The sequence below is a fragment of the Vidua macroura genome, chromosome 2, assembly GCF_024509145.1.
Source record: "Vidua macroura isolate BioBank_ID:100142 chromosome 2, ASM2450914v1, whole genome shotgun sequence".
Lineage (NCBI taxonomy): Eukaryota > Metazoa > Chordata > Aves > Passeriformes > Viduidae > Vidua > Vidua macroura.
The window spans coordinates 3,554,418-3,575,807 of NC_071572.1; the positions used below are offsets into that span (position 1 = coordinate 3,554,418).

Below are 21,390 nucleotides of genomic sequence, written 5' to 3' on the forward strand. Positions count from 1 at the left end.
ATAGTGCAATTATGGTATTATTAAGAACTCTTAAATTAAAAAAATCCACACACTGCAATAAAAGAAGCACCAGAAGTATTTAGACACTAAAAACCAACCAAACTAAAAAAGGCAGTGAAAGCCACAGAAAGTGCAGGTATGAAGATTATTCTCTGAGGCAGCATTTTTGAGAAAAAATTCCAAATTATTTGTTTGTATTGAACTCCACAAACCACTCTTCACCCCTGAAGACAAACTGTTGGTCTCACTGGAAAACACCCCAAACCTGGGTAATGAGCTACTACTTTCTGTGTTAATTAAGGCATTAATGGCCCAAACCAGACTGAATCCAAAGGACCACCAAGAGCACATCATGTATCAAACCACCTCCAAATTTAAATACAGACCTTACACCTTTGTCCTTCCAAAATAACTCCTATTTTTGAGATTAAAACAAATACCCACATCCCAAAAGTTGTAGGAATAATATATTGGATCAAAACACATTCACACAGAATAGCAAACCATGTCTCCAGTAAGAGACAACAGGAGGTCAGGATATTTCCCAGAAACTCCCTTTTGTTCCAACAACTCAAGTATTATATGCAGTAATCTTTAAGTGAAAAAGAATTCCTGTCATTATCTTCAGTTAAATACTTAGGAATTCCAGAGAGACAAGGAATTTACTTGTTTTTAAGCAGGTTTATCCTGTGATTTGACTTAGTTTTGACATAAATATTTACACATTCAGATTTCACTACTCCCGTAGGCAGGCACAGAGAGATAATTTCAGTTTTCAATATGCAGAAACACTTCAAAAGCCCCATACCTGCAATGAGGTAATGGACCCAGTGTGCCCATGGAGGACAGCAACTGGTGCACAAGTCCTCAGACACCACACTCGGATCATCTTGTCACAGCTCCCAGCTGCAATCATGGTGTTCTCATAGTTCACAGCCATGTCAGAGATCTCTGCTGAATGTCCTCGTAAGGTGGCAAATAATCTGCCATTGTGAGTGGACCAGATCTTCACCAGACAGTCATCTGAGCCCTGAAGAGAAATATTCATTAAGGACAACTTCTGACATGCTTCTGACCTTTAATTACAGCAAATTGTTCCGCTTAAGCACAGCAAGGGAGTTGCATTTTACCAGCATTGATATTTATCTCCAGAAGTTTTAGCACAACACCCATTTCCAAGCATCATCTAAAACTATATTCAGAGTATTTTCAGCAACTTACAGTAAATATTCTGTGTCCAGTCCTGTCAAATGCAACACAATACACAGAAGACAGATGGCCAAGGATCCTCCTGTGCATCTTCACATGCTGGTACATACTTCCTGGGAATGAAGTGCTGAACTTGGCATATCCAGTTAATTGCTTTGCTCGATGCACCTCCACTAGAACACAGAGGAATCACATCATGTTTCAAACATGTCTGTTCTAAAACCTAATATTAAATGTCATTAATATTAAAAAGCTACTAGAAATTACTTTCAGATTTCATAAAGTCAGGTTTTGTGGTAGCTGCAATTTTTTCTGTGTGTAAAACCAGTATTTTAGAAGCACTCAGCAGCAGTGGGGAGAGGTGAGAAGAGCTTACCAAGATTTGGTGGGGTGCCATAGTTCACAGGCATTTCTGGGGGTCTGCCTCGATGCAGAGCAGCAAATGCAGAGCCCTTCCAAACAGTGTTCCTGCAATCTGCAAAAACAGTTGAAGTTCATCATAAATACTTTCTAAAAATGCCAAGAGAGCTGCAGTTCCAAAACACAGCAAAGACCCATCTATTCTGGTCTCAAAACACAGGACCGAACCCACCAAAAACCAGGCACCAACTGCCCCAAAACTTCTCACAAACAATGAAGAGTTAAAGAGAAAAATCCATTTAATAGTAACAGAAGAAAAAACACCAACACAACCAACCAGCAAACTTTGAAATTACTCCTAAATGATGGTACCCCTGCAGTTCACATGACACAAAACTAAAATTCCAACTGATTTTTAACATTTTCCTGAATATTTATACAGGAATGTAACGAGTAGTTAATAATATTAAGTTATTTCATGAGATGATCTCAAGAACCTTTCAGTAACTAAAGGGGATTTACAAGAAAGCTGGAGAGGATTTTTTCACAAAGGCTTGGAGTGAAAGGACAAGGGGGAAGTGCCTCAAGCTGAAGGATGACAGGTTTAGATGGGATGTTGGGAAAATTTTTTTCCCTGTGTGGGTGGGCAGGCCCTGGCACAGGTGCCCAGAGCAGCTGTGGCTGCCCCTGGATCCCTGGCAGTGCCCAAGGCCAGGTTGGACACTGAGGCTTGGAGCAGCAGTGGAAGGTGTCCCTGTCATGGCAGGGGGTGGAATGGGATGAGCTTTAAGGTCCCTTCCAACCCAAAGCATTCTGGGATTCCAAGAGGTCACTTCCAAAGTGTCAGTTCTGCCTTTCTCACACTATTCCCCAAATCCTAACTCTGTGCACACAACAATGAATCACCCCATTCCAAACAAAGAACAGATCCTACCTTTTGCTGTCCGTAGCAAGGACTGTCTCCCTGCCCCAAGTAAGGAATTCACTCTGGAAATGCTGGGTGGGATCTCCTTATCCAGGATAGGGCCAATACGTTTGCAAATTTGTAATAAATGATCTGGAGCCACATGTTTGTTGGACAGCACCTGACAGAAATTCAAGGTTTAAAAATTAGGTTGGTACTCCCAGAACAGATGGATCTAAAAGCATCAATATGCACAGGTGTATTTGATTTTTTAAGTTCAACTTAGAGAGAAAAATCAATTCTGTTAAGCTCTGATCTAGTAAATTCAGTGGGTACTCTGCAAGCTAGAGAGAACTGTAGTAAAAATAACTGCAGTAAAGTTACTCCTGCAGATCAGTATTTTATTATTGGAAGTTTGCAGGAATCACCCCTGTGGCACCCACGTGTGAGACACCCTACACGGAGTGTCTTTGCTCAATTCACCCTATGATTTGTACTAAAAATGAGAAATAAAATACAAACCCTCAGAACTCAAGATCATGGAGAATGTGGTTGCAATCAAGCACAAGAATTTATGCAGCTACTACCTGTACTTGCTCAGTGAACTGCAAACCAGCAGGTTTGAGTACAATCTCTCTGGAAACAGTTTCCTTGAAGAACCAGTGCCACATAACCTAAGTCTGCCCTACTTCCTTAAACCAGGAGCAAACCATTCATCCCTACATTCAGGAATGATCCCACACTATCTGCATCAAACAACCTAAAAAAAAATACACCCCCCCACACACTCAGATGTCTCAGACAAGAACAGATGTGTACGGGTCCCTTCTCTTTCTGGGAGTTCAGTATAAAAATCCTTATTCTTATCAAGACAACCACAATAATGCAGAAGTTTAAGACACAAAGTAGGAATTTAAGCAGCCTTGAGTAGAGCAAACCATCAGAATCAAAAATTGAAGCTGTTGGGGAGGTCTGAAGCAGCTGGGATCGACAGCCCCACACTTCCTCCAGTGTGACCTGGCCACAAACAACCCAGTCAGCCCCAGCAGCCACACTGCTCCTGCAGCAGCCAGAGAATTCCCAGCCAATCCATTCAGGAGAGGCTCAGGGCCACACCAGCTCAGGTATGTGGCCTCCTGCCCAGGTGGCTGAGAACACAGGCAGAACAAGCTCGTGCTGCTGATGCTGTTCCCTTGAACAGCTGAGTTCTGATGAGCAAAGTGTCCCAACAGGGCTGATCTGCTCATCCCAACAGTGGGAATAAAAAATAAAAATACCACATGCTGCCAGAAAGTTGCCCAAATACACACTGAATATTCAAAAGGTACAATTTAAGTCACAGCCTTTCACTTGTTTTTAATAATAAAATCCAGGTATATAAAGCTTGTGAGGCACAGGTTGTATTCCTGGCAGGGTGGGAGGTGATAACACCAGTAGAATAGCTCCCATTACCCCACAGGCAAATCTGTCCAAGCAAATCAGCCCAGCAGATGCTTAAGGTTGATTATAAGAAACATATCTGGTAGCCCAAAGACTACAAAATGCAGTTTGACATCATTTCTTTATCAATTTTGACTCTTGAATTGGTATAGAGCAGTACCAGCCACAACATCCAGGACAGAAAGGTCAGCCTGCTTTCTGCCAAACACTAAAACCCTTTTTGTTTGCATGCCATCAGCAATGTCTATATTTTCTAATATATTTTCTAATTGCAACCCTTGCATACAAAACCTTGCAACTCTTTTCTTTTTGAAGTAGTTTTGCTGAGATTTTTGAAGGAACAGTTATTTTAAAGATTTGCAATTCCATGCTGAGCAAAGTGGAATAGAAATAATTACAGCACATGACTGATTTGTCTGTGGTCTCTGCAAATTCAGAGTGAGACCAGTGGGACAAGAGGTTCCCAGAGTCCTTCAAAAAACAGAAACTAAAACCCTGAGAAGATTAATTTAGATATTCTGAAACACTACTAACTCTGTGCAGAGATTTCCTTTAAATTGTGCAGGAAAAAAAGAGGTAGAAGCAGCACATGTTAAAGAATTAGTTTGACAATTGTAAATGCAGAATAATCACAGTTAAAAAGCAGTCCTGAAATCAGAAAAACACACACATGGGATCTCCCAACACCCTGCTTTTTGCCAGAAGAAATGGGGTAAGAACCAACAATGAAGCAACATAAAAAACCTCCCAACAATTCTTTCTAAGCTTAATGCTACTTTCATCTTGCCTAAATTCAAGTCAGAGCTTGAAAATATTCCTGTTTAGCAAGGCCAGACTTCTTAGTGACTTACAAAAACTGATCTAAAACCTTCCTTGCTCAACTGGCCACAACAACAAATAGAGGAAATGGAATCACACTTATCATTTCAAGCAATACTTAAATAATTAAGAAAGTGTTTTAAACAACATTTCATTCCTTCTCTATGCAAATATGATCCTGAGATCTTTAAGTGCTTCACAAGAGGGAGTTCACTGCAACAATCAGTCAATTAACCCGGAATGCCTGAACCTTAGGTGGGAAAAAGCAAGGACAAACAACTCTTTAAAGGAAACACTATCAAATACAATAAAGCAGGACAAAAACCACACTGGGCAGGGCAGGCACCACCAGGCCATTACCCACTGGCATTCAAACTCTTTGCCATTTAAGAAGCAGCAAAATTAAGCCCCAAAACACAGCTCTGCCTTCTGTAAAAATAATTCAGAACACACCACACCAGCCGTGGAAGGGCAGAAAGTGCATTTTGTGGAGAGATCATCCTTCTCTTTGCAGCAGTTTAGAAACAAAGCCATGACCAGCGAGGAGCCGGCGACATGAGCACATTCACAGTCACCACAAGTGCCAACCCTCGGTTTCTGAACAGCGATTTCATTTCCTAATCTGTTGGAGGGGGCTGAAAGAAACCAACCAGAAAATAAATACCGACAAATCACAACGTGCCTCACAACCTGGTCCCTGAAACTCCGAAATGAAACCTCGCTGTAGATTGGCTCCTGCCTGCATGTAGGCAGTGGCATGTACCACTGCACAACGCCAAGCTCCACCTCTGCTATGTAAACAATATCCTCAATTTAAACCACCGCTTGTGTTTTTGTTAGTCTGATGTAAAGAAATTAAAGGCCTTTTCTAAAGTAAACTCCAGTGTTCAGAGCCAGGACGGTAAAGGAAGGTGAAGATTTGGGCCTACTCTTAAAGGTAGAGGGTCTAACATCAATGTCATCACCGTAAATAAAAGGGTTTTTTTAAAGAGAAAAGTCTCACCAATTCTTCATAACTTCTATAATGCTCATTTCCTTGCCAATCCAACCTTTTGGGAAGCAACTGAATAAAGGAAAAACAAACAGAAAAACCGTGAGCGGTTAAAGGGGAAAGGAGGGACGACAGACCACATCCATAACAATGTGTGCTGAGGGGGGGGGAAAAGTTGAGACAGCGGCAGAAACTTGAATGACTTGCAAAGGAAACTTTTGACTACAGCAAGATTTCATCAGAGCCCACACAGACCTGGTGCTGCTCCAGCTCCTGCACCAGCACCTGCAGAGGGAAGGGGAAAAACAGAGAGTCAGGGATAAGCCACGATTTGGCTCCTCCAGAGCGGGGGGCGCGGCTGCTGCCACCTCCCCCCGACCCTCTGCGGGCGGCGCGGGGTGCCCGCGCCCCGGTGAGCCCCGGACTCACCTTCAGCGCTCTCCTGCAGGGCCCGGTGCTCAGGAACCGGGCGATGAGGAAGTAAAGCTCTGTAAGAGACACGGCAAGAGACACGGCGGATGAGCCGGGGGGCGGCCGTGACCCATCCTGAGGGGGGGGCAGGAAGATGGCGGCACCGGCGGCACCTCCTCACCCCGGCCCGCGGTGTTACCTGATTCAATGAGCGGCAGCGACGCGCCGGAGCTGGAAGAGGCCGCAGGCTCGGCCATGGCGGGCTGAGGGCGGCGGGCCCGGCTCGGCACGGCGCTGTCAGCGCCTCCCCTCCTCCCTCCCTCCCCTCACGGCCGCCCCCCCGCTCCCCTCAGCGCTCCCTCCCTCCTCTCCCCCCTCAGCGCAGCCTCGGCGGCGCCGCCGCCATCGCCTCCGCACCACCCGCCACGGAGCCGCCGTCGACACCTCCGCCGGGAGCGCCTGCGGGGGGGCAGCGTAAAATAGTTCCCGCAGCACCGGGCGCTTTGGGCGCGCCGAGGGAACAGCGGTGAAGGCGTGTGGCCGCGGGGAATATACACGAAGGGCAGCGGGGCGGGTGGCGGGGGGGATGGCGGGGAAAGCTCCGGGTGAGGAGAAGGGGAGGCGGAGGCGCGGAAGGATCGCGCGAGGCAGGCGGCGGTGACGCGCACCGGGGGCGGGGCTGAGCGCGGCGAGGCGGCAGCGCTGAGGGGTGGCGGGGGAGAGGCGGCGGCGCTGCTCCGAGCAGCCCCGGGAGCAGCGGGGCTGCCGCCGCTGCCTCGGCCTTCCTAGCCCGGGACAGCCCTCTCGGGACCCGCAGCGAGGCACCGAGAGCCGGTTCCAGGGGGCGATGCGGTGACGGAGCGGACGCCGTGTGCTGCCGGGCCAGGGCCTTTGCCTCGAATGCCGTGTCCGGCTCTGGGCCTCTCTCCGAGGAGGATATCGAGGGGTTGCAGCTTATCCAGAGAAGGGAACTGGGGAAGGGGCTGGAGAATTCCTGAGGGAGCTGGGAAGGGGCTGAGCCTGGAGAAAAGGAGGCTCGGGGGGACCTTGTGGCTCTGCACAGCTCCTGCCAGGAGGGCACAGCCGAGGGGGTCGGGCTCTGCTCCCAGGGAACAGGGACAGGAGGAGAGGGAACGGCCTCAGGCTGGGCCAGGGCAGGCTCAGGTGGGACATCGGGAGAATTTTTTCGCTGAAAGGGGATTAAACATTGGAATGCGCTGCCCAGGGAGGTGTTAAGTTCCCAATCCTGGAGGAGTTCAAGGAACAACTGGACGTGCTCTGGTCGTTAACAAGGTGTTGATCAATCAAAGGTTGGACTCGATGATCTCAGCGGTGTTTCCCAAGCTAAATGATTTTGCGATACTGTGATTCAAAGTGCACTGCCCCACGTGGTGCCCAGGGTGTGCCATGCCTGCAGAGATTTGGGAGCAACAACGCTGTTGGAGCTTAGGGATGGCCCAGCCTCCTGCTGTGACAGCAGAGCTCCATGGGGGATGCCCGGGGGCACCTGAGCTGCCCCAAACACCAGCCTGGGGAGGGGTAATTCCCACACCACTCCAGCAGCACTGTTTCCCTGGCATCACTAAGCCAAAAGAAACCAGCTCTGCCCCAATGCCTGTGCCACCTCGAGCCTGGCTCCTGGAGACAGGATTTGGGAGCCAGAACATCGACCTGTGAGGAGGCTCCAGGATGAGCAGAGGGCTGGAGCAGCTCTGCTGGGAGGAAAGGCTGGCACAGCTGGCATTGTTCACCTGCACAGGAGAAGCTTTGGGCTGAGCTCAGGGTCCTTGCAGGGCCTGGAGGAGCTGACAAGAAAGGCCTGGAGTGACAGGACAAGGGGAAATGGCTTCAAACAGAGAATGGGGTTAGATGGGATATTGGAAATTGTTCCTTGGGAGCATGGGCAGGCCCTGGCACAGGGTGCCCAGAGCAGCTGTGGCTGCCCCTGGATCCCTGGCAGTGCCCAAGGCCAGGTTGGACACCGGGGCTTGGAGCAGCCTGGCACAGTGGGAGGTGTCCCTGCCATGGCAGGGGTGGAATTGGATGATTTTTAAGGTCCCTTCCAACCCAAACCATTCTTCATCTTTTTTCTTTCCCACAGTTGTTTCCCAGCCATGTCCAGCATGAAGGCTGATAAAAACAGCAATGGCTGTACTTGTGTTACATTTTAAATCCAAGGTCTTTGCCTATTTCATTCCCCACCTCTGGTACCTTAAAATGAATTTTTAGAACCTTGAAGTAAATTACTTTTATGTCTCATTCCCTTAACCCGAACAACTTCTAGCAGTATACAAAGACAACAGATTATCTTCCAAGAAACAAGTTTCATTCTCCTGCTGTTGTATTTTGGATCAGATTGTGCTCCATTGGATCTCAATCTGGAGGACTCACTCCAGTCCTTAGCTGAAGAGCAAATAAATCTGGTACCTCACAGGACAGAGTAATATCAAGTTACAGTAAATTAAGCAGTGGGTAATAGATGTGAGTGAGATGCTGAAAGTCCACAGGATCACAGCACCAGAGACCCACAAAACATGAAAAATAGACATTCTGTTAAAGCAGGGATGAGTGGTTATTTTGGGGGATTTACCTGCAAATTTACCACTTATTTAACTGGTGGGTTGAGCTTGCTAAAACCAGAGAGTAAATAATACAATGGAGCTAGATTGTGTTACTATTAAATTAAACCAAGAAATATGGTATCTGGAAGGGGATGTTGGGGGATGTGAGTTAGAAAAGTGGCATCAATTTCCAGTTTTGAAATATCCAAGAACTTGAAGCCAAAGCCAGGTGTGCTCTGTGAGGAACACACCTGTGATGGAATGGAACAGGAGCAGGTTGTGGTCTAAGGTTGGGAGACTTCCTATAGAAAAGTTAAAGATTGCTGAAGTATTGAAGAGGTAAAAATGGTAAAATGCTTCCTGAAATGAGAGTATTGATTAAGAAAGCAAGTTAGTGGTGAAACTAAAGTGGCTTTTTTTAGAAATAACTGCAACAATTTGAAAAAGGCACTAAAAATGTACAGGAAGCAGGTACTGGGCTTGCAGGTGTTACTTAAGAGCATAAACAAGTTCTGGGTTAAGAGGAAAAAAAAAAACAAACCAACAAAGAACAAACATTACTGTTTGAGCTTGGCTCCTCCCAGGACAAGGTGACAGTTGTCTGGCTGGCATCTGAGACTTACTAATTATTGACTTATTTTAAAGCAAACAGCAGCGACAAACTGCTTTCAAACTGCAAGTTTAGACTAACACTGCAATTCTCCACTCCCTGAACTGCCACCCATCTCTTCAAAAGTACAGTTTTAACACTCTGAAGGACACAGTTAAAAATCCAAACCACAGCACTCAGACTGTGAGTTCTCAGTCAATGCAGGAGCTATGGAAACATCCTTTCATAATCAAGATTTATTTGGCTTTTGTTTGGTGATCACAAACACTATCAACAATTTTACAATTGTTTTTATTCACAGAGCTTTTTTAAATCTAAAAACTAATTTTGTTTTTTTTTTTTCCTAGCACTATTTCAATTATTTTTCACTCAGTCTTTGTAGACAAGCTGTCTTTGAAAACTAGATGTGAAGTTCCAGTATCTCAAATATTGACATAACAAGTTCCATCTGCCAAGCAGAAACTTTTACATAAGACAGTATTTAAAGATATAAAATAAAAGTTTCCAATCTTTTGCATCACAGCTACAAAGTTGTTGGAAAAAAATAAAGCTGCAACTACCAAAAATAACTTTGTCACTGATATACATCACTCAGCAAGAAATCCACCACTAGGGAGCAGTTTTATTAGATAAGCAATTCTACTGATGGTACAACCATAGAGAAAGATAAATAACTAAAATGTTAAGACATTCTCAACACATCATTATGAATTTCGAAGTCTGATCTGTGTTATGCTTCATTTATAGGATAGAAAACTGTCCCTTGGAGTCTGTGGAACGTGAGGCTTAATCAAGGCCTCAAAGCCCTCTCCTTAATTAACACACCGTTAATTTCTGGTTTCATAGAAAACAGACAACCAGTACATGATTTTACCACTTAAAAAAAGCATTTACACTTATCTAAATATGTAAAAAAATGGGTTGAGTCGGGATTCTCTCCTTTTTAAAAATGTGTTTTCTAGAACTACTAAAAAACTTGCATTTACAAAATAGTTGATAAAAATATTCCTCTGAATTGTACAAGAAGTAAGGTTTAAGGACCACCAGTTACAGATGTGGGAGCAGGTGTCACTCAGACTTCACTTCTTTCTCTGCAGCTGCATCAGGTGCTGGGGTCTGGAAAAGAAAAAAAAAACAAACAGAAAACTTCAGTGCAGGAAGTTTTTAATGGCTCTGATTAGTTTGGAGTGGTTTTAATGCACATTAAAACCTGCACAGAATAATCCTGACTTGTTCTTGCAGATTTCTCTTGGATCATGACCTGCTAGACCAAGCTGTGACAAAAAGGCTCCTTGGATCCACCAGGATGGATTTCAGGATTTTGATTTGTTACTAAACAACACTGCAAGGGATTTTAATTCTAATTGGATCACTGCCTTTAAAACAAGAAGAAACTTTAACTTTTACACAGCTACAATTACATATTGTAACATATGAGGTGTTTAGAAAATCCATGAGGTAACACTTCATGCCTTTAAATTTCAGTGCCACATTTAAAATATTCTTCAAATCTTAAGTCTGTTTTAATTCTTGGCAAACAATAACATCCAACAGGCCAGACTGCCTCTGCCTCTTCCAGACTTTGGTATAAAATTACACCTGGATTTTGGGTGGTGTGACCAAGTCATTGTCCATTCCTTGTAAATTTACATAATCTCTGCACCAGTGAACTAAAAGGACCCCAGATGGGAATGCTGCCAAATTTGGTTCCACTGCTGAAATATTACAAGCACAAATTGAAAGACTGCAATAATGCCAAAAATTGAGTCAGCTGAAGAACTCGTAGTTAGAGCACAACTTTTTCACACTGCAAGCTTGCAAATGACAAACTGTTAACCCAGAGTAAATCCTGCTCACTGAAGTACTATCCTGTACCTTCCCTGCCCACCAAACCCCATCATCTACCTAAAACCAAAATATTCCACTGAACTCCTGAAAGTGTTTCTGTCACAGAAACGTGACACCAACTCCAGGCCCGTTACCACACTTGTGTTTCATCCCTGCAGATTTTAGCTTAAATTTGTAACTGACTATATCTGCATTCCAGGAATATAATAAAGAGTGGAGGACGCTGTGAGTGACCTGATCAATGATTCCAAAAAGTTCAGCCACTCTGGCACTGGGGTGCAGCCAAGACTCACCTGGCACAGTCACTTCTGCAGCAACAACAACTCATTAATTGTTGTACTTTGTCCCTACACCAACCTATCCCTTCTCCCAGCAGGGTCTGTCAATATCACCTCAACTTTGCCCAAATCAGCTCTGGGTTTTCACTTGAGACTCTTTCCAGACTCAAGAAAAAGAATATTTCATTTGTCAAGAAACTTTTGTAGGGAAACCCCCCCCCAAGTTCTCACTAACAGCAAAACCCAAACCCAGCCCTCCAAACTTCACCTCCTCAGTTTTAGCTTCTCCATTTTCTGCAGGCAGGTTGTCCTTTGTCTGCTCTTGGTTTGTCTCTTCTGTCTGTTTTCCTTTAGGCCCCTTCTTCCCCTTTGATGGAGCTTTCTTGTCCTCAGATTTATCCTAAAATGAAATGTATTTCCAGTAAGTCAATTGTTATGACCTTCCAGGTAAATCTTGAAAACAATAAACACAAAAAACCAAGATGGATTTGCTAAGCTACCAACAACCCCTGATCACCCACTTACAAAATATTTCAGAATTACATAATTGCAACACACTGACTTCTGTACTTTGAATGCCATAATATATTTTTCTTCATTAGTATTTATTTTAAAAGCCAACTAAGTAACTCCATAATGAGCAAATTTCTCACAACTGCAAAAAATACTGTGAGGAAAGTTTTAAAAACTGATAAAAGTTGATGCAAAAAAAGGTTTCTTTTGATGAATCAAATAAAAAAATCTTTGACTGTTAATTAATAGCTTGAAGAAATTTTAAGGAGAAAATCTGTATCACACATCAATGAGCAGCAGTAAGTGCAGATGCATCACAGACACTTGCAAAAAAAAAAAAAAAAAAGCTTCCCCAAATTTTTTAGGCTTACAGCCCTGAGAGTGGGAACACACTGATACTCAAACCACCAGAATGAAGGTGGATTCCTGATCAGTAACTGCTCAGTAGGATTAATGCAATGAAAATATCAGGAAGTCTGCAAAGATTATGAGTTTATCTGAAATTAGAGAATTACAGAACAGTTTGGGTTGAGAGGGATCTTAAAGATCATCTCATCCAACCCCCAACACCTCCCACTGTCCCAGGCTGCTCCAGCCCCAGTGTCCACCCTGGCCTTGGGCACTGCCAGGGATCCAGGGGCAGCCCCAGCTGCTCTGGGAATTCCATCCCAGCCCCTGGCCACGCTCCCAGGGAGCAATTCCTAACTCCCAATCTCCCATCCAGCCCTGCCCTCTGGCAGTGGGAGCCATTCCCTGTGTCCTGTCCCTCCAGCCCTTGGAAATTGTCTCTCTTTATCTTTCTTATCAACTCCCTCCAGGTTCTGAAAGGTCACAATGAGGTCACCCCAAAGCTTTTAACCAGTACATCACCAAGAAAAGCTTATGGTGACAAAATAACACTTAACAACACAAACAGCAGCAAGCCAACAGTCACAAGGACATTTTTAATTCTCCCAAAAAACAAAGAATTTTACACCTCACTTATTTTCACTGTGAAAGCTGTGCTGAAAAATTCAAAGATCACACAAACCCACTTTCTTACACACAAACACCTGAAAGTTTGACCACATGAATGGAAGTTCATGTGTTTTTTAAGTGGCTAATACATTTTTTCCCCTGTCCTAACACTGCTTTAAAACATCAGTAGGTGTATTTTATCCCCTCCTGTTACACAGGTGAAATGCAACGCTGTGCACAGAATAATTCATTTTAGAAAAGTCCTTCAAGATACTCCAGTCCAACTTTAACAGAGCACCGCAAACAACATCCCGGCCTACCCTTGGACACCTCCAGGGATGGTGACTGCACCACCTCCCTGGGCAGCTTCTCCAATGCCCGACCAGCCTTTCTGTGAAGAAATTCCTCCTGATGTCCTAACGCACAGTTGCTTTGACAGTCAGGTAGTTCCACCCAGTACCTAACCACAGTGTAACGCGCATGGATCCGTGCCCATGCTTCCTTGCAATGCCTGGAGCTTAACAAGGATCTAAAGCCACAGTGATGGAATGTACCTGTAAATACTGGCAAAAGCACATCAAAACAACACTTCAGCCAAGTGAGTGTTCCCACAAGGAACAAAACCATTCCAGCACGGGGCACCGAGGGCACCGCGCGGGATGCCCCCAGGCACCACCTCCTCTCCCTTCCCTCTTCCAATTCACTCTCACCTTTGCCGGTAACTTTTTGGGTTTCGGCTCTGCTTTGGCAGGCGCGGGTTTCTGAGGAGAGAGAACAAGTCAGGCGGGGATCCAGCCCTCGGGGACCCGTCCCGGGCACGGCCTCCCGCCCATCCCGGCAGGGCCCCGCCGCTCGGCACTTACCGCGGAGAGCCGCGCCGATCGCCGCTTGGGCTGCGGGGGGGAGACACACACACACACACACACAGGGAGACAGAGAGAGAAGGGCGTGAGGGGCGGGCGGGCCGGGGCAGCCCCGCCTGCCCCACCGCCCGGCCCGCTCCTTACCTCCTCGGGGGCGTCCCCGTCCGCCACCGTCACCTGCAACACACACGGCGCGTCAGCGGGGCGGGGCGGCACCGGCCTCCGGCCGCCCCTTCCCGCCGCGCTCCCGGACCGCGGCTCTCGCCGAGCCCCCCCCACGAGCCTCCCACACCCCCTGCCCCGTCCCCGGCCCGCCGAGCCGCCCGGCACAAGGGGAAGGCGCCGGCCGCCGGTACCGCCCGCCGCACCGGAGCCCGCGGCGCGGCCGCTTCCCGCCGAACCCGGTCCCCTCACGCCCCCACCCGTCCCCGCCCGGCGGCTCCGCTCGCTGCCGCCCGCCTTCACCTTCCTCTTCGGCATCTCGAGGCTCCCGGCCGCGACCCCCGCGGCTGCGGCTGCCCGTGTGGCGCGGCTGCTGCGAGCGCTGCTGCGGCCGCCTGCGAGCCCCAGCCCGGCTGCGCAGCGGAGCCGCCGCCCCCCCTCCCCATCCCAGCAGCGCCAGCGGCGCCGCAACAGGATCCAGCCGGATCGGGGCGCGCCCCGCCCCGCGCGCACCGCCGCCCCATTGGCCCGCCCGCGTCACGTGCCGCGCGCGCCCCCCGCCCGCCCTCAGGCGGCTGTGGCGGCGCGGGCCCATGGCGGAGAGCGGCGCCTGGCTGCTGGTGCTCAGCGCCGTGTTCCTCTGCAACGCGCTCAAGATCCTCCTGCCCTCCTGCTCCTCCCTCGTGAGTGGTGCCGCTGGTGGGGGAGCGGGAGGGGGAAGGCGGGGGGATGGCTGGGAGGGGACCCCAGGAAGCCGGCGGGGCGTGCTGTCAGCACACGGGGGAGCTGCGCGGGGAGCGGTGCCGGGGCGGGAGCGCTCCCGGTGCCCTCCCCGGCTGGGACGGGCAGGGTCTGGTCCTGCTGCTGGCCTTGGAGAGGAGAAGCTGATGCTGGAGCACAGCCCCGTGGCTGGGTGGCTCCCGCAGCCCCGGTTCCACCGGGGGGAATGAGTTACCGGTGAGTTCAGTGATGCTCCTGAGCCTCCAGCCCTTGGGATGCATCACGGAATCATGGAATGGTTTGGGCTGGAAGGAACCTTAAGGATGATCCGCTTCCAACCCCCCGTGCCGTGGGCAGGCATCCTTCCAGCGGGCTTGGCTGCTCAGAACCCCGTCCAGTCTGCTCTTGGACTCCTCCAGGGATGGGGCATCCACAGCTTCCCAGTTTTCGGGATGGGGAGGACAGCTTTGCTCAGTCTTGCCTGTTTTCGACAGATGGACGTGCCCATTGTTGAGATGGGAGATCAGTGGATATGGAGATTAAGAAGTTAAGTCACTGTAGGAATAAATCTTAATAATCTTAACCACTGATCAGGGTGCCCCTGTGCTGATCTGAAGCATTCCTGTGGAAGCGTGGATAATGGAATTGAGGACAAATAAACTCTGTGGCTGCCAGATAAACTCACATGTGTACAAAGATGCTGAAATCCCTGTCGCTCTGCTCTACCACGGAAATAACTTCACTGGCACAGAGATCAGCGTACACTGTTCAAAAATGGACAAAAATCCTTTAAACCTTAAATCACCCTCAGCAATTTGGGAAGCTGAACTCATTGTCGCTAGAGATGAGTGATGAAACAGCCATATGAGGAGAGGCTGAGGGCATTTGGTTCGTTCAGTCTGGAGGAGGCTGAGTCTGGGATCGACAGCTCTGATCTCTGCTCTGGCACAGGGACAACACCCAGGGAGCTGCTGCAGCTGGGCCAGGAGGGATTTCGGTTGGATTTTAGGGAAAGGTTCTTAATGCTTTGTCTCTTGGAGCCAGGTCTTATAAGCTCTCAGAGACAAGCATTATACCCTTGATAGCTCAGCTACCTCGGGTGGCATAAAAGTAGCAGGATGGCTCTTGTGACAGCGTTGGAAACAAAAAAGTTTTAATAAAAGGCAAAGTAAAAAGCTCTTTACAGATTAAAACCGAGCCAGGGCAAGAGGTTCTTGCTCCTGCTAGAACACTTCACAAAAGCTATTTACTTCTTTTGTTCTCTTCTTTTTCTAGTGAATTGCTTAGGCCGGACTTTTTGGCTCTTGTCTAATTAGCTATCCTTAAGTTTGAGGTGAAGTCTCCAAGGTCCTATGAGGTGTCTTTTAACCAAATTGAGGAGAGAAACTTCGGGGCTTTTGTCCTTTTTAAAGAGACAAAGGGTAACTTGCTTAGTCCTTCTACAGGGGGCACATTCCTACAGGCTCTTCCCCAGAGGGTGCTGGCACTGCCCAGGCTCCCCAGGGAATGGGCACGGCCCCGAGGCTGCCAGAGCTCCAGGAGCCTTTGGACAGCGCTGCCAGGGATGCCCAGGGTGGGATTGTTGGGGGTCTGGGCAGGGGTGGGACTCAATTCCTTGTGGGTCCCTTCCCACTCAGGATATTCTAAGATTCTCTGAAGATCTCTGCTCAGCTTTCTGCTGTGGTTTGAGGCTGAAGATGGTTTTAATGCTCTCACTGTCTGCAGGCCTGAGAACAGCATCCATGTGGAAATAAATTACACGTGTCTTGGGGAACCTGGAAGATTTGCTAAGAAACAGCAAGAAAAAGATTCCGTGTCCTTTGTGCCTGCATTTCTATGGCAAACAGAGTTCACGAGCCGACAAGCAGGTGGTGCCTCAAGAAAAGAAATTAGGAAAATAAAAGGAAGGGAGAAAATGTTGGAATACTTGGCTGCTGGAGCTGGAAATGGGAATGATCACAGAATAATTTAAATTGGAAAAAACCTTCAAGATCATTGAGTCCAGCTTGAGGCTGTTTCCTCTCATCTTGTCACTTGTTCTCTTGTTACCCAAGGATTTCCTGCATCTCAGTGAAAGGGCTTTTTTTATGGGAGGCTTTTGAGATCATACTTTATACACACTAAAGCAAATCAGTGGAATTCTGGATCAGCAATTGATCATTTCCTTCACTTCTTAGATATCCAGGCTGTTACAGAAGGATGCAGAGCAGGAATCCCAGATGAGAGCTGAGATCCAGACCATGAAGCAGGAGCTTGCCACCATCAGTATGATGGATGAGTTTGCCAGATACGCCCGGCTGGAGAGGAAGATTAACAAAATGACTGACAAGCTCAAAACCCACGGTACAGTTCCATGTCTGCTCCCTGTTCCAAAAGGAAAAACATTTTCTGTTTCTGAAAAGCTGTCAGGAGTGTTTTCAGTACTTATCCTTCAAACTTGCCTTTCCCATCTCACCCATTTTCAGTGCCTTCCTTCCTTCCTTCCTTCCTTCCTTCCTTCCTTCCTTCCTTCCTTCCTTCCTTCCTTCCTTCCTTCCTTCCTTCCTTCCTTCCTTCCTTCCTTCCTTCCTTCCTTCCTTCCTTCCTTCCTTCCTTCCTTCCTTCCTTCCTTCCTTCCTTCCTTCCTTCCTTCCTTCCTTCCTTCCTTCCTTCCTTCCTTCCTTCCTTCCTTCCTTCCTTCCTTCCTTCCTTCCTTCCTTCCTTCCTTCCTTCCTTCCTTCCTTCCTTCCTTCCTTCCTTCCTTCCTCTCCCTCCTTCCTTCCTTCCTCTCCCTCCTTTCCCTTCTTCTCTCTCTCCTTATTTTTTTCCTCTTTAAACTATTTTAAGAGCTTACTTGTGTCTTTCCAGGAATTTCCTGGGCTTCTCTGTGTAATTATTTATTCTTTCTCAGTGATGCCCATCACTGAATCCTGTTTTGAGTCAGTCAAGATAGAAATTACAGTATGATACAGAACTGGCAGTTTGTTGTAGAAGGGTGTTTTTAATATGGCTATAAATCTTTTAGAAAGAGATTTTTAAACAGGGTAATGTCCAGCCTTAAAGAGTAAAATATTAAAAAATTACTAATTTAATGCAATTATAATTCATTATTATAAGCAATGGAAACTAATATCTTCTTTCTTTAACAGTGAAAGCACGAACTGCCCAATTAGCCAAAATAAAGTGGGTCATAAATATTGTATTCTACATATTGCAGGTAAGTAAATATTTTTTTATGGATACAACTTAACCCAAATCCTCAGTAGTGTTACAATTCTCTCCTGGTTTATTGGCCCATAGCTGGTCACTCAGGGCTCCCCCAGCACAGGGAGGAGCTGGAGCTGCTGCAGAGAGCCCAGAGGAGGCTCCAGGATGAGCAGAGGGCTGGAGCAGCTCTGCTGGGAGGAAAGGCTGGCACAGCTGGCATTGTTCACCTGCACAGGAGAAGCTTTGGGCTGAGCTCAGGGTGGCCTTGCAGGGCCTGGAGGAGCCCCAGGAAAGCTGGAGAGAGACAATTTCCAGGGGATGCAGGGACAGGACACAGGGAATGGCTTCCAACTGAAAAATACAGGTTCAGATCAAATATTGGGAAGAAATTCCTCCCTGTGAGGGTGAGCAGGCCCTGGCACAGGGTGCCCAGAGCAGCTGGGGCTGCCCCTGGATCCCTGGCAGTGCCCAAGGCCAGGTTGGACACTGGGGCTGGAGCAGCCTGGCACAGTGGGAGGTGTCCCTGCCATGGCAGGGGTGGCACTGGAGGATGTTTAAATTCCTTCCAGCCCAAACCATTCTGGGATTCCAAGGACACAGAGTTTGTCAAACAGAAAGAGTTTCTGGAACCGGAAGGGAAATGCTGCTGATAAAATCTGGTAGTTGAGGATGGGAGGTGTTTAACTTTCATCTCCACTCTGTGTTTCTTTTTTTGGGGGGACAAGAGTTTGGAGTTTGTCTTAGCCCTTTAATCACTGAGGTTTTTTTATATATGACCCCAAATCCAGGGAAGTTCTGCTACATGTAAATCAAATTCTGGCTTTGAAACCAAAATATACTTCTGCTGAGGATGCAAATCTCCACCTACAGCTGCCACACATTTCCCCACGGTGCCTCATCAGATTGTCTGAGTAGTTCTGACGTGATGCCAAAGAATTTGCTAACGAGAATTTGCTAACGAGGATGGCAGTGGTCAGCCTGAAGATTTCCTTAGGGGCCTGTTAAAGTGAGTTGGATGTCTTGTAGGCAAAAATTCAGGCTAAAAAGGGTCATCAGAATTTTAACAAATGCTGTGAGTTTCTTTGACTCTGCTGGATTGGAAAGAGGGTCTTGAAAGAAAACAAGTTCTCCCTGCAACCCTTGTAATATTTGGTATAAATTTAAGCTCATACCAAATCTAAAAGTATTTTGAAGACGATAAAATAACAAAGAAACAATTCCCTTCCATTAGCATTTACTATTTGCTGTTTCCAGATAGCACTGGGAATGTACTTTGATGTGTGTTATTATCCAAACTAATAAAAATCCCCATTCCAGGCTGCCCTGATGATCTCTCTGATCTGGAAGTACTACTCTGAGCCCGTCACCGTGCTTCCAAGCAAATGGTTGGCTCCCCTGGAGCGCCTGGTGGCCTTCCCTACTGGAGTGGCAGGTGAGGGAAAGGACATTCCCAAGCCCCAGAGCATCCAGGGATTATCAGCAGCTGCTTCTCTGACTCCCAGAGCACAGGGTTCAAGTGTTTGAGCAGCTCTTCTGTGTGTACTCAGTTCTGATTTCTTGAGGTGATCACGGAATTTTGTCATTTTTATTTCCACCCAAACAGAGCATTGCCCTTCTCTGTATTGAATATACCCTGGGGAAGATTTAAATTAGAAAATCAGAAAATCACCCAAAAGGGAGTTTTCTTCACAGGTGTGCTGTGAATAGCTATGTGCTTACAAAACAACTGATTTCAACTTCAGAGGAAATGTACTTTTTACATCTCTCAAATCCTGAATTTAATTTCAAGCAAAGCATTCTGCCAGGCCTTAAACTTAGATATTTTCTCTTGGGTCTGTAGCAGATGGTTTTAACTCTGGGATGCACTCACCACACTCATATTTGTGTATTTGGTGTTCTTTTCCCAAGACAATCCAGAATTTTTTGGGGACCAGCATTGATTTATCTCCCATCTCTTGTATCTCCCTTTTGTATAGAAAGAGTTTAGTTCCTGTTGGCCTCATGAGTTCTGAGTTTCATTTTTTACATTTCCAAGGTTGTTTGCAGCTGCACAGGTTCCTCAGGGTTATTGATCCAACAACTTCAATTGTGGTTTCTCCCTCTTTTCCAGGAGGTGTGGGAATTACCTGCTGGCTCGTGGTCTGCAATAAAGTTGTAGCCATCATGCTGCACCCCTTCAGCTGAAGGAATCTCAGCAATCCATGGACTCCCCAGCTGCATTTACATAATCACTGTTTTAAATTAATTAAAATTTAAAAAAGGGACAGTTATCTTCCATGAGACAAGGTCTGAGACAATCCCTGTTGTTGCATTTGGATATCTGTCAGTCCTTTTGATTTTGCTTCCCAGAGTTTGTCTTTCATTTTGGAAAGAACAGCATTGCTGGTTGTAAAACCTCAGTTTGGGTTTAGTCGTGGCAGAACCATAAGGCTTTGTCATGGCCTGTTGTCACCAACATCTGAAAGTGCTGGATTTGTGGTTTTAAATTGGAAACGTGCTGGCTTTAGGAATTCATTTGGGAGCTTGGCTGTTTTTTTGCTGCAAAATGTGGTAGCTTCACCCCGAGGTGGGACCATGTTGGGTGGTGCAGAGGGCAGAGGGAGGTTGTTTGCTTGGCTTGGGGCAAAAGAAAGTTTCCTTGTGTTTTTTTACCCTAAAATTGGAATATTCTTGAGCTCTCCTAAAAAAAATAGGTGAGTTTAATGAAGATTTTCTCTCTTAGGAGGTTTCTTCAGCTGCCAAGCACAGGCTGCTGTCAATGAAGCAGAAGACATTGCTGTTGCTGCAGAGGGGATGCTGATTTAGCTTCCCACTCTGGAATTCCCAGAGGAATGATTCTTCTGCTATTCCAGGGCCTTTTCCTCCCTGCAGGAAGGTTGGGGCCAGGACCCCTCCAAAATTGGCACTGCCTTTAAAAAACAATTCTAAAAGGCAGGTTATGTTGTGTGTATATATATGGATTAAATATTTTTGTGGGGGTTTTTTTTATTGTTAATTTAAAAATTGGGATTTTATATTAGGAATTGCATTTAGCCAACGTGAAAATAAATATCAAGGAAAAAATACTGTGATTGAATGTTATGTGTAATTGTGATTTTATTAAGGAAATAAAGCTTTTCAACCCATCTTAGGTTTTTTCATCTCTTTTTTGATGTTAACTGCAGTTTTCCTAAACAACCCACAAAAACCCCAAACAAACAAACAAACCCAAAATGACAAAACAAATCCCAAACTCACCAAAACAACACCCTCACCCCCATGTTTGTGCATAAGGAAATGCTGTTTGAATCAACTCAACTAATTTATATTTAAATTTTTTTTTCTAAACCTTTGAAATGTTGCTGCAACAGGTTCAGCTCTGACTGTCTTTGTCATCTTTAAAAACTTTTGTAGTGTTATTTTGGATATTTTTTAAAGTGCTATTGCCTTTAAAAATTAACAGAATGCCCTTAATTTTTCCAAACTTCACATGAATTTAAGCAAGTATTTAATAAATTAGTGTGAGGAACAAAGCACAGTCCTCCTCCTCTTGCTTACATAACCTTAAACAAGGATTTT

At 46.4% G+C, this 21,390-nt stretch overlaps 3 protein-coding genes across 5 annotated transcripts in view; 1 reads left to right on the forward strand and 2 right to left on the reverse strand.

Moving 5' to 3' along the window:
* The window catches only part of BRWD1 (bromodomain and WD repeat domain containing 1), a 43,794-nt gene extending 37,381 nt beyond the window's left edge, over window positions 1–6,413 (reverse strand). For all 3 annotated transcript variants that reach the window (XM_053969960.1, XM_053969959.1, XM_053969961.1), the window contains exons 1-8: window positions 6,334–6,413; window positions 6,153–6,211; window positions 5,979–6,008; window positions 5,736–5,795; window positions 2,504–2,654; window positions 1,586–1,684; window positions 1,222–1,382; window positions 809–1,030 (exon numbers count right to left, since the gene is read on the reverse strand). In XM_053969960.1, the coding sequence (XP_053825935.1) occupies window positions 809–1,030; window positions 1,222–1,382; window positions 1,586–1,684; window positions 2,504–2,654; window positions 5,736–5,795; window positions 5,979–6,008; window positions 6,153–6,211; window positions 6,334–6,391 (840 nt within the window). In that variant the 5' untranslated portion in view covers window positions 6,392–6,413. The remainder of the gene's footprint in view (window positions 1–808; window positions 1,031–1,221; window positions 1,383–1,585; window positions 1,685–2,503; window positions 2,655–5,735; window positions 5,796–5,978; window positions 6,009–6,152; window positions 6,212–6,333) is intronic.
* A 3,110-nt stretch (window positions 6,414–9,523) lies between these two features.
* HMGN1 (high mobility group nucleosome binding domain 1) lies at window positions 9,524–14,358 on the reverse strand. Its single transcript, XM_053971650.1, has 6 exons — window positions 14,230–14,358; window positions 13,909–13,941; window positions 13,765–13,794; window positions 13,612–13,662; window positions 11,700–11,831; window positions 9,524–10,421 (listed from the first exon to the last, which is right to left on the reverse strand). Exons 1-6 carry the CDS (start codon window positions 14,242–14,244, stop codon window positions 10,374–10,376), a joined length of 309 nt encoding a protein of 102 aa, XP_053827625.1. The 5' UTR covers window positions 14,245–14,358; the 3' UTR covers window positions 9,524–10,373.
* Window positions 14,359–14,481: 123 nt separating this feature from the next.
* Window positions 14,482–20,962, forward strand: GET1 (guided entry of tail-anchored proteins factor 1). The gene is made up of 5 exons (XM_053971211.1): window positions 14,482–14,609; window positions 16,824–16,989; window positions 17,775–17,842; window positions 19,150–19,264; window positions 19,943–20,962. The coding sequence occupies exons 1-5, from the start codon at window positions 14,520–14,522 to the stop codon at window positions 20,014–20,016; spliced, it is 513 nt and encodes a 170-aa protein (XP_053827186.1). The 5' UTR covers window positions 14,482–14,519; the 3' UTR covers window positions 20,017–20,962.
* Window positions 20,963–21,390: the final 428 nt, after the last annotated feature.